The sequence below is a fragment of the Carya illinoinensis genome, chromosome 4 (assembly GCF_018687715.1).
Source record: "Carya illinoinensis cultivar Pawnee chromosome 4, C.illinoinensisPawnee_v1, whole genome shotgun sequence".
In the NCBI taxonomy this organism is placed as follows: Eukaryota; Viridiplantae; Streptophyta; class Magnoliopsida; order Fagales; family Juglandaceae; genus Carya; species Carya illinoinensis.
The window spans coordinates 43,779,239-43,792,182 of record NC_056755.1 but is presented as its reverse complement, the minus strand read 5'-3'; the positions used below and the strand labels follow the sequence as shown (position 1 = coordinate 43,792,182).

The following is a 12,944-nucleotide window of genomic DNA, read 5'->3' as shown; positions in this document are numbered from 1 at the left end:
GATGGACCATCACAAGTTCTTGATCACATTAGCCAAAAAAAAATAATAAGACAAAGTGCATACGTCCGACTGTCGCAGAAAATATTGTGTTGATTAGACAGTAAACCGACATAATATATATTTTATGAGGCGGTTGTTGTGTCCGTGTGTGGACGGGTTTTAACCGTCACAGAAATCATTTTGTGAGAGTTTGTTATGTCGCAAAAACTACAATATGTTGTAGTACGCCAAACTCTGCACGACCAATATCAAGATATGTTGGCCCATAACATCGAGGCTGCTTTGTCCATAACCAAAAAAAATGATAATGAAATCAAACCATCCACCGCCAATCTTCAGAGGCAAAAAGATTTTATTACCAACATAATATCAACAATTGGACACCAATTTTCCCCAAGTAAATGATAAGCATTCATCGGGGTTTCACATAGTGTAATATGGTGGATGCTGCCATCATACTTGGTGTGCAATCAGGGAATCTCAATTTTGAATCCTGTTGTAACAAGTTAGTTATAATCATTTCTGAAGGATATAGAAGTCTGATGATCTTTTCAGCAGCAATGATCTGTTCTTCTCGGAGGCATCTATCGTGTATCAATTCCCTGCATTCAACCAAGATGATAAAAGTTATACATAACAAGGTGAGAATCATCATTTCCGCTAATTTCAAAAGCTTTGCACTTCTGTACATCCCATAATTTTGATTAAAAAAAAAAAAAAGCAGAGTTTCAAGAATTATGCTTGCATCACAACAAAAATTGTACATGAGCAGTGGGGTAAGCTTTGTAGGTGTGCATGCTTCAAAGAGAGCTTCGGGAATAACAGCCGAGTCCAATAGAATATTGGGAAGCGAAATATATGATATCTTCGCTTTATAACGAATGAACCATTCAGTTAGGAAATGGGCTCGATAAGCAACAATACATGGCAACCGCGCAAGCTGCAACTCCAAAGCAACTGTACCAGAAGTGCATAACGCAACCCTACTCGCCTGCAAGTTGTTCAAGTCAATATGTGTAGAAAGCTTTGGCTAAAGTTTTAACAAGAATTGAAATCTTATGTAAACCATTCCTTTTAGCTATACTTCAGGTGCTATACCTCAGGTATCCAGACAAACACCCAACTAGATGCCAATTTTAACATTGCCAGGTTCAAGACCTAACAAACCTATTATGAGTCATGACAAGCCTACATATGATACACCGAAACACCAGCTCTCAAGGTAAGTCACTAGTATTTCATATTTCACTCATAGATTCATAAATAAAAACAACATAACCAAATGTGCATCACTAGGATCGACTAAACCAAATTTTCTAAGAGGCACTTTGACAAGATCTTGATGAATTTACATCATGTGTGCCTTCACGTATTATAATCCAATAATTTGTCTTCAATTGTAGTTCTATTTTGTTTTTTCAGTTGCAATTACAAAACAGTAACAAATGGGGTTCCAATAAACCCTTGTTGTGCCTCAGCAAGGAAATTTTGACATATCAAATGTTGTCATCATTTATTACACAGAGAGGAGAACGGGGAGGACTAACACTGAATGCATCATATTTGAGCTTTGGTGATCCTCCTGGAAGCAACAAAACAGGCACAGGCCACTTATGAACGACTTCCGTGATGTACTTCTCTACATGCTGATTCGGAGCAACATGGATGACTGACATCAACTCAGGAAATGATTCCTTTAATAATTCCATAGTGTTTGCAAAGATGGGAAGCATTCGCGTGACCTCTTGCAATCTGCTTCCAGGAAGCAAACTAATGACTGTGGCCCCTATTAAAAGTAAAGTACATGAAGTGCAAATACAAGGTGGAGCTGTGCATTTCAATGTCAATATATATAATATTGATACATGCAGATATGAGCACAAACACAATGTTCATGAAAAAAGAAATTCCAGCCCATGATTTATAATTTATATCATGATGTCTACTAGGAGATAACGTGTGAGTCTTACAAGTTGCAGTTATTTATTAATAATGTCTGTTCCACATATCACCTGATGAAAAAAGCAAAAAACTTAAGGTGCACCATCAAGAAGGTATGGAAAAAGGAATCATAGCATGCTAAATACAATTCAAAGTTTCAATCTAGTCATCTCCATCAACTCCCAATTCTCAGATGTACCAGAGACTGTTGTACTCCCTAAGAATAAACTATATCACTCTGCACTAGAGAATATTTATAAAACCGAGAGCTTCACCAGATAACTTTACCGGCAGGTATTGCATTTTTACTTCGAAAATCTTCACAATCTCCATCTACCTTCCACTCACATGGTGAGACGTCCTTTCCCTAAACAGAGTCACCCAGATGCATAAGTACTGAACAAACTTCACATGAAGTCAAATTGAATAATACTGACACTAGGAATGAAGTTTGGCCTTTTTTGGTAACCTGGTCACAAAGAAATTAAAAATAACAAATAGATGTATATTTTCCCTGAGAAAACAACACATATATCTGACTAATCGAACACGTGGACTCAATCAAAAAAGCTACCAGTAAATTTAAACCAGACCGGAACATGAATCCATACCGAATTCGGATAAACAATATCCTCCAGAATGGGGTGGCCAACAAAGGTTGCATCCAAGCCATTTGATTTGCAAACTTCCTCCTCATTTGGAAGTATGCAGAATACTTGATCCACAAATTCAGCTAGGCCTTTGAGCCTTGCTTCACCCCCTCTCCATGCCCAGAATGATGGTGCTACATAATGGAAGTGTACTGGACTAACCAATCCTCTCTGACTGTAATTAGCTGAAAAAAAGATTCCTCAATTTTTCTACACCATACTAGTGGTATAAGCAGCACACAACGAATGATTAAAACTGCAATTAGCTACCGCAAATTACCCCGTAACTGCTTCAGGAGACGAAATGAGAACCCCTTGGAATCCACTGTTACAACAACATGGGGCTGGAAAAGAAAAGCGGCCTCTACTGTTTCCTTCAGCTTCAACTGAAATTTTCAAGCTTTGGTATTAATATGTAAGGTAGGTAAGATGCATTCATACAAAAAGCTTTCCCTCACAATGCAACGGACTCAGAAGTAAAAAGACCATTTTGTTGCTCCTTACTCTGAATTTATTCAAATGCGGCAACAACTCCCATATCCCCATCACTGAAATATGCTCCATAGGAAACAGAGAGTTTAATCCTTGCCTGGTCATCATGGATCTGAATAGATACAACAGTATACCATCTTAAAGGGAATTCATAAAGAGTGCAGTAAGAAAAGAGGTGACACTGGAGGGGTAGCTCAATTGGTCAAGCTTTGGGTTTGCTCCCCAATGGTCACTAGTTCGAGTCCCCTCAGGGCCACTGGAGGTTTACCTAGCCGTTAACTTCAGGGCCCCATGGGATTAGTCAAGGTACACGCAAGCTGGCCCGGACACTCAAGGATATCAAAAAAAAAGAAAAGAAAAGAGGTGACAGGTTCATATTCTGTTGCAAGTTATTAATTTCACAAGCATACTAAGATAAGCAGAACAGGATTATCTGTTCAGAATTCGTTGGGAAGGATTCATGCTAAATCACTATTTCTTACTCCATGCATGGATGTCATTCACACGAATCTTTTCTCTTTCCATGACAAATCTTTAAGAAGGAAAGTAAACGCCAAGTAAATCAATTTACCAGAAAAATCTTACATAGTGTCAGGTCACTTGTTGGACTAATCAATAACTGGAAACTTATCAGGGAAAAAAAGAAAAAAGAAAAAAAATGTAACTGGTAGACAACAAGTGCATCATACATTTAGGTACATATTAAGAGATTTTGTCACAAGAAGTGCATCTAATGAAAGAGCTGGGTAAGTAGTAGCTTACCCTCCAACACCCGAGAAACGGGTAGGAACCAAACAGTGCTTCTTTAAAGACGCCATGAGACGAGAACCAATGGAATCCCCTGAAACCTCTCCAGCAACTATGAAGACCCTCAATTCCCCATCTTTTGCAGCCATATCTACTACAGCTCTGCCTGGCATTGATATATACCGTCTCCATAGCCTAGAGAAGCCCACATTACTGTCATTGTCCAGCTTCCACGGTTTTCTGAACAACATTTCCAACATGTCCTGAGCATTCTGCCCACAAAGAAATATTTATGTTAAAGAAATTCACGTCACGACCAAAAGTGAATATAGATCAACAGAACGAAATTGAAAAATAAAAAAGAAACTACATAATTCAAGTCTTTATTGTATTCTAGTACGTTTTTAGAGTATTTAAGATTATTCTTAGTTATTATTAATACAAAATAAATGATACTTATTAATCTATCACACAATGTGTGAATTACAGATGCCGATCATCATGCACTAGCATTATTAACTAACAAATACACAAACCCAATTCATTCATACCCATTACGGACTTTGAAACGAGTGTAGTACTATTTAAATGAGTTCAACTAACTGATAACATAAGAAATATAGTTTCATTCCGTAAACAAAAACAAAAAACCTTGTATGCTCGAATTTAAGGAATATAGAGGCAATGCCGGCAAGACTCAAACACAGAAAGTATGAGGGAAATTTTAGAGCCCAAAAGAAAAAAAGAAAAAAAAAAAAGCATCAAGGAATTAACTTGAGCAGCAAAAACTCTAGCATTCATATGAAACATACAATTTTGAGTAGACAAAGAGAAATGAAAATGAAATCATCTCATTCTGGGTAAACCAAGACTATGAAGACGAGAAATAAACTACAGATAATCAGGCTTGTTGATTTAGCTACACAGAAGAGAACAGAAAGCACTTACAGGTAAGAAAGGAGTCCTGCTAGAAAGAATCCTAATATTTTGCACACCCCGCACACCCTAAGGTGGAGGCGACGTGGAGCCTTTTCTTAATAATTAAAAAAAAAAAAAAACAAACAAACAAACAGAAGTCACAAGCGTTTCTGGGCATAGCATAGCATTTCTGACCCAGTGGTTCTTCTTCTTTCTTCTTCAACAGCGGCTTAGCAATTCTGGTCGTTGGAGGCAGAGGGGGTAATCACAAATTTCCTTTCTAATTTTCTCTGCTCTAAACCATTTTTACCGTTCAAGAACGAAAGGAATACGAAGGTGGTTTCGCCGATTTAACCAATCAACAACTGCATAGCATTTCTGGGCATAGCAGTAACGAACTTTCCCAAATAGAATTTGGTTTCGCCAGATCTGAACTCTCTCTCAAGTTGCATACAATGGATTTTCGATTTTGTATTCGATTTATTAGCTTCACAGCTGTAAACCAAGGGCCCTAAAATCCCTCTTAATATCCCTTATCAAAATCAAACCCAGCTTTCGATTTTACTCGGAATTCTTTCTCTCTCTCTCTGATGTTTATAGCTCCAGTTGCATACAATGGGTTTGTGATTGTGAAATTCGATTTATTAGCTTCATAGCCGTACACCATGGCATCCGTTCCCCATTCTTTTTACATAAACATTCCTCTGCGGGTGAGCCGTGGTCTTCAGGAGGAGACGAAAAGGCTCCATCTTGTTTTTTATCAGGGTAAAATCGACTTTTCACAGTGCGAGTCGGGGAAAGAGAACAGAAGGCCGTCGGGCGTTTCGTTTCAAAGTACAGTTTCGGCAGCACTGAGAAAGTGGGTACGTTAGGAGGAGTCTATTATTTGCTTATATTGGTTAACTAAACGTCATCGTTTGATAAACTATATCTGGGCCAATATATATTTGCTTGGCCCTGAATCAAATGAAGTGGGCCGGAAATTAGTTAAAATTAATATTGTAATGGATTGGGTCTCATTCATAATTATAGGCCTAGATGGGCCATTTTGACCTTAGCAATCTACAATTATTCATTAGCTAGCTAATTTTTGTGATATTCTTGCACACTAATTTTACATGAAACTCAACCACAATCAGTAATGATAACACTCAATAAGGTTGTAAATATATGATCTAGTTATTTATTAGAGAACTATTATAAATATAAAGAGATTGCATAAAAGTAAATTTACAAACTGGTATGACTTCATATGATCCGTTAGATCTACTTTACATCAAAGTAACTTTACAATCTAACGTACTATATCAAGCCACGTTCGTTTGTGAATTTACTTTGGTATAATTTATTTGTGACTAAAATATTTCTCTATTTATTAACTTGTCTAGCTTTAATACGTACAAACTCGGCTCGAGTTGGATTTTTTTTAATAAAGGAATCAAGTTTGAGTTGGTTTTTTTTTAATAAAGGAATCAAGTTGAATAATATATGGACTTCTATAATAAACAAACCAAACTCATATAAGTTAGATTCGACTTGTATAAGTTTGTATAATTCCTTGTTGATGATTTTTATAGCATTATTTTTTAATCGATAATAGAAAATCATGTTCCTAATAAGATATATGTTGTTTGAATCCTTCTGAATATAAATCTTCTATATCAATAGATATGAATGTGTGCATATATATACTATATAAAGATATTTATTGAAACTCAATCTTGGTTTTTCTTAGTTTGAACCTAAAATCATAAGGATTAATATATAATAAATAAGATACTTCAAAAAAAAAAAAAAAAAACTCATATATGGTTTATTAAAAACATAAGATTTTTTTAATTTGTTCGTATATATAGTTTACCTTCCTATGATCTTAAAGCTGTTTATAATCTCAACATAATTGAGTAACTCGTATATAATCAATATACAAATATATGAAAATGCATATAATTTTAATACATAAATTAAAAACTTATTTCCTTTAAGAAAACAATAAATTAATGATCGGTGAAGATCAAGGTTAAACTTGTTAGAACAATAAATGAATAACCAGTTCACTATAAGAAAACTGTTTATTGACTGTCAGTTATTTATTATCAAAATGATTATTTCTTATCAAAATGAGTCTATTCTTGTCACAAAAAATCATTTCCGTTGCAAATAATTTTTCATAAATGCTCATTTTTCTTATGATTCAGCTGTGAACATAAAATTTTGATTGATAATAAGCTCAACCTTGATTGATACAAAATATTTTATGTTCGAAATATACATTTGCAAGAAATACAATTTGTTGCAACTTCACAATTTGTAAGGAAAATAATTCGTTGAAATAATGTAAAGTACATTTACAATGAAAGTGTTTTGTTGATGAAATACATTTGTAACAAATGTACGTCATTGCAAATGTCCATTTGCAAGAAATCTCTATCGTTGTAGTATAATATATTTGCAACAAATTGATTCATTGCAAAAAATATGTGCAACGAATGTACTTTTTTTTTGTTTCAGTATGTTTGCAATGAATGCATGCATTTCATTAGTGAACTACATTTGAAATGATGTGGATTCATTGCAAATGCAATACCACAATGAATCAATTCATTGCAAATGGACATTGCTACTGTATATTTGCAACGAAGTGAAATTGTTGCAATTGTAGAATTTCAATGAAAACAAATTGTTGCAATGTGTTTGCAATACATTAAATTCATATTAAATACATATATGTAAGGATGAAATTCATTTCTTCAATACAACGAACAAAAAATATAACTCGTTGGTATACACATTCACTAACATGGCAATTCCAAAAGTAGGGCAACGAATATTGTTCATTGAAAATAGTCAGTTGTAACAAACAAAGGCTTTTAACAACGATATATTTTTCTTGCAAAAAGTCTTTCCGTAGCATCCCCAAAAATTCAAAAAAGTTACTATATATTCACTTTTTGCTCTATCTAGCTAGTCTCATGGCCGGATGGGATGATTGTAGCTGAAAGTTCACGATTAACTTAATTTGTGGACGTATATGCTAAATATGCATGTACCAACTAATTAGAGTACTATTAAAAAAGGTGAATGGCCTCCTTTCGAGCTAGAGCTAGCTAGGATCCATCGTAGCGTACGTACTGGTGCATATTGCACTGCATGGCATATATATGGCCGGTTGTGGCCGGCGTCGGCTGATAATTGAGGACTAGTGTACGTATACATATGGATGGCCTCCTTTCGAGCTAGCTAACCGATCGTAGCGTGGTGCATGGCATATATATATATATATATATAATATTATGGTAATTGTAATATACGTATGGCGTCGGCGCCTGATAATTGTAATTAGCATTAGAATGTACAAGAACGTACTAGTGTACGTACGCGGTATATAGTAGATATATAAATGTTGTACGTACGTAGTTAATTTATTGCATAATTGCTAAGGAAATATATATATATATATACTACTTGGCTTTTTTACTTTATCTCAAATTCTTAGCATTAATTAAAACCCAGCACGGCCTCCATTTCTGTTGCGGAGCTTTCAATGCATCCATAGAATTTATTTGTGATCACTTTCATGGGAGTTTGCAACCACATGCAATACAAAGGACCATGCATTAATCTCACTCTCTCTCTCTCTCTCTCTCTCTCTGCGCTTTGGCGTAGCTGTTAGGTGGAAGTTGTACGTGATGATCTCAGTGCCGAGTCTAGTACTGTTGCCCCCAGCTACATTGGCCGGCTCATGATCTCTCAAATAATACATGGGAGAAGTTGACGTACAATTATCTTTTATGGGTGATTACTTGTAATTTATAAATATGAGATTGATCATCGTGCAAAATAATCACATGGAACTCATAAAAGGAAAACAAGTTAAGTTAATTCTCTTAATTATTAAAGTTATGATGAATATAATCAGTAAACCAAACCTGTTGGGATTTAAGTAATTTTCTGGAAAATTGATCTAATTTTCGATAAAATATTATAGCTAGATCGATAGCTTTTTTTCTTGGGTTTTGCAAATTATTAAGGCTAGACACCACCTAAATAATTAAGCATATTTTAGTCAATAAAGTCTTGAGATAAGCTTTTATTGAGATTTGAAAAGGTAGCGATCGAGAAAGGACCGCGTTGCTGGGAGAATAAAGTTTTTAGAGACACGAGTACTTTCTGATTTTTTTATAAAATTCTTTTGGTTTTGTATTTTTATAATCATAGAACGTCCTGATACAAATGAAACGATGTTGAAAATTATTCTTAAAGATTGTTTTGGCCTTTCAAAGATAATTTTGGATTGAAAGTGAATTGTTTTTCTAGAAAATTTCATAGTAATAGATCGTAACCTAGCATGCATGCATGTTCATCAAGTTCAACGCCTATACATAAAAGCTTAATTATATATACGACTCCATGCTTAATCATGAACTATGTTTTACATAAATTTTATTAATTTGAGACCTTTCACTTAAAACTACAGATCATCAGTTAACATTATCAATAACTTGTAGCAGATTTTCTAGATATTCCATTTTCACTATCATATAGATATATATATATATCGATGATAAAGCTATATTAAATATTGCAGCTCTGATAAAGGAAATTCCTACTAGTAAATATTGCTCATGATGACTGTTCATATATATGTTGACAAACTCAGCCCATAATTAATTAATGGAAGTATATTGAGTAGGCTGCAGCAATTAAACCTCCCCAACGACTTCTCTACCCTCAAGTTTGAATCAAATGCACATTAATTTTACAACCGATCATTCTCGATCGTTATTTGGAATAATAAGGATACCCCATGCATGTTCTATTTATTATTTCTCACTACAGGCCTCTCTCTCCAACCCAACGTTCAAGTTTGTTCCAGAAATGGCATACACACATACCACAATATTATGGCTCCTGTTAATCCAGTTCCTGGTACTGTTAACCGAAACAGGTGCCAAAGTTCCGGCAATCATCGTGTTTGGGGACTCATCGGTGGATGCTGGAAACAACAATTGGATTCCTACCATTGCCAGGAGCAATTTCGAGCCATATGGGCGTGATTTTAAGGGCGGGAAGCCAACTGGAAGATTCTCCAATGGCCGAATTGCTACTGACTTCATCTCTGAGGCCGCTGGCCTCAAGCCAATAATACCAGCCTACTTGGATCCTGCATATAACATTTCAGACTTTGCCACCGGAGTTACATTTGCTTCTGCTGGGACAGGTTATGACAATGCAACTTCTGGTGTGTTGGTAAGTAATTAAGTCATGATCCCAATCAAACTAAATTAATTTTCTCAAATAAAATTAAAATTATGGGATGCATGCAGTCCTCTTTCTTTCTTTCTTCTCTTTTACAAAAACATTATAATAATTTTTAAAGTCTACATATAATAATATTTCTGAGTTTGCCTGTCAATTAGGGGTTGGTGTTGCAAGCATGTCCTCTGATCCGAGACTGATCGAAAATTGTCTTATTTTCTGTTAAAAAAAAAAAAAGGAACGTACGTCCTAAACAATGATCAGCAGCTAGCCTGTCTTTTTGTATTTCATAAATTTAGAGGATTCTGATTCCTTGTCCTTCTTTTATGTATGCGTTTCTTTGGTAAACGTGATCTAGAGCATAAAATTCCTCCCATAATATTAATGATTCTTTTTGTATTCACTCATTATCTGTTATAAATGCTTCTTAATTAATTGTTGCATTAATTATATATATGAACTTCTGCCTTGCAGTCTGTGATACCACTTTGGAAGGAATTAGAGTACTATAAGGAATATCAGAAGAAGCTGAGAGACTATCTTGGAGAAACTCAAGCTGATCAAAGAATAAGCGAGGCTTTACACATGATGAGTTTAGGAACAAACGATTTCCTGGAGAACTACTACTCCTTCTCTGGAAGCCGACGTTCATCCCAATTCACCATCACACAGTACGAAGACTTCCTGATTGGAATAGCCGGAAATTTCATCAGGTCGCTCTATGGTTTAGGAGCGCGGAAAATATCCCTGGGAGGGTTGCCTCCGATGGGGTGCCTGCCATTGGAGAGAGCCACGAATGTTATGGGAGGGAACGACTGCAGCGACAGGTATAACACAGTGGCTTTGGAATTCAATGACAAGTTAAAGCAACTGACAATGGAGCTGAACAAGGAGCTCTCTGGGATTAAATTGGTGTTTTCAAACCCATACTACATTTTCATGAACATCATAAAGAGTCCTTCTTCGTTTGGTAAGCGCTTTAAATTAATGTCTGTACTCCACCGGTAGTACTTGCTACCTGCGCATGCATGTGTGGGATTCATGTCACTGCAAACATGCATGCATGAACCCCTTTTTCCTCCTTTTTTTTTTTTTTTTTTTTTCCTTTAGTCACGTACCCTAGCTCCCAACTACCACTTGAGACTTATATACATGTTACGTACCTCTCTTTGAAATTTAAGTAATGTCACTTTACAAAAATAGAGATGTTACGAACAGTCATAGAGTGTGTAAACGCTATAAAATCATTTTGAAAAAGAGTGGAGTTCACAATTAAAAAGTTAGTTTTTTTTCATGTGGGTCTCGTATTAATTCATTTTTTTCAAAAAGACTACGCAATGCTTGTACAACCATGACTGCAAATATCATTTCTCTTAAATATCCTTATTTTACAACATGTGTTGTGTAAATTATTGTGAAATGTGTTGTGTATATATCATTTCTCTTAATTGGGGCGGTAGATGAATCCACCAATATTTTCCTTTGATTTCTGTTTTTTTTTTTTTGTTTTTTTTTTTGGGAGAATTTTAGTAACTGCTTTAGGTAGCGCTGGCCTTTAATTTATCATAAAGCTGCTATGTATATTGGCTCTTCATCTCAACCTTTGCATGCAGTACTTCTACCTGATCTGTTTTTGCCTGCTAATTAAAACGTATATCATGTGCATGCTGGCATGTTCGATCTAGTCTGATGAATAATATTGCATACATGCATGCAGGATTTGAGGTGGCCTCAGTGGCATGTTGTGCAACCGGGATGTTCGAGATGGGATATGCGTGCAATCGAAATAATTTATTCACTTGCAGTGATGCAGACAAGTTTGTATTCTGGGATGCCTTTCATCCAACGCAGAAAACCAATAGTATCATCTCCAATTATATAGTGAGCAAGGTTTTGCCTGAGTTCCTTTGATGTCCGTTTCAACTATGAAGTTTGCAGTACTAGTACTTCTCATCATGCGATATATAATATATATGTATGTATGTACGTATGTCTAGATGCATGGACGCATGCAGCAGCCCATCATAGTCATGCATGTTATGCATATGTACGTTTTAAATATTGACGACGATGGTATTATATATACAGATCATATCGATCTATCGATTGACACGTCATATATCATGTGTTTGTATATATACATAAATTGTTATATTTATTATAGATTATGATATTGAATATGTGAATTTATTATGGGTTATTATTTATTTTTGTAAACCACTATCTCAAAAAGATGCATTGGTGAGTGGTAAGAGTGTGTCCTTTTAAAAGAAATTGTGTAAGTTCAAATCACCATTTAATACTTTAATTTTAACAAGATACTTAGGCTGAAGAGGTACTACACATATGCTTAGGCTGAAGAGGTACTACACATGGGTTGAATAGACACAATGTTTGATGTGGGCCTAGCCGGCCTATGTGAAGACCCACTTGGATGAGTACAATGTTTCAAAATAAATTCAACTGCAATGTTGAATAAGTGTTTCAAATCAATGACCTCTATTAAAGAATGGAGGTGTCCAACCACTTTCCCGTCCTCATATTTACTCGGGAGTACGATCGAGAGTAGTTGCGAGTTCGAACCCGGCCCTTATCATAGATCGACGATCCATGGTCCCTAAGGACCAGGGGTACGTACTACCATATTGCATTCGGCCGAAAAGTCATATTTAACAGTCAAAGGTCAAAGAAAGCTAGCTAGAAGTGAAGTTTCTAAATTGGGTAGCTTGAAGATCAAACCACAAAATGGATCAATTAACACCAATGAAGAAGAAGCTAGCTCAGCGCGCAAGAAGGGCGCCCAACTGCACCCAACACCACCGACATCCGTCGCTGACTATTTAATAAATGGCAGTGCTTCCGACACCAATCCTAACCCTAATCAGCACTTAAAATACCTATAGTACTTTTAATATAGCAAAACCCGTTACCATGATA

General features: G+C 35.6%; 2 protein-coding genes across 3 annotated transcripts; one reads left to right on the top strand and one right to left on the bottom strand.

Moving 5' to 3' along the window:
- Nucleotides 1-334: 334 nt before the first annotated feature.
- On the bottom strand, nucleotides 335-5,618 carry LOC122306102 (probable lipid-A-disaccharide synthase, mitochondrial). 2 transcript variants are annotated; one of them, XM_043118502.1, is made up of 9 exons: nucleotides 4,779-5,618; nucleotides 3,846-4,102; nucleotides 3,096-3,195; nucleotides 2,872-2,977; nucleotides 2,553-2,776; nucleotides 2,230-2,308; nucleotides 1,548-1,786; nucleotides 765-991; nucleotides 335-602 (listed from the first exon to the last, which is right to left on the bottom strand). In XM_043118502.1, the coding sequence occupies exons 2-9, from the start codon at nucleotides 4,088-4,090 to the stop codon at nucleotides 413-415; spliced, it is 1,410 nt and encodes a 469-aa protein (XP_042974436.1). In that variant the 5' UTR covers nucleotides 4,091-4,102; nucleotides 4,779-5,618; the 3' UTR covers nucleotides 335-412. The 2 variants fall into 2 exon arrangements, with proteins under 2 accessions (XP_042974436.1, XP_042974437.1); XM_043118503.1 differs by having other exon boundaries at nucleotides 4,944-5,618.
- Nucleotides 5,619-9,536: 3,918 nt separating this feature from the next.
- Nucleotides 9,537-12,124, top strand: LOC122306658 (GDSL esterase/lipase At2g04570). The gene is made up of 3 exons (XM_043119106.1): nucleotides 9,537-9,998; nucleotides 10,482-10,977; nucleotides 11,725-12,124. The coding sequence occupies exons 1-3, from the start codon at nucleotides 9,627-9,629 to the stop codon at nucleotides 11,916-11,918; spliced, it is 1,062 nt and encodes a 353-aa protein (XP_042975040.1). The 5' UTR covers nucleotides 9,537-9,626; the 3' UTR covers nucleotides 11,919-12,124.
- Nucleotides 12,125-12,944: the final 820 nt, after the last annotated feature.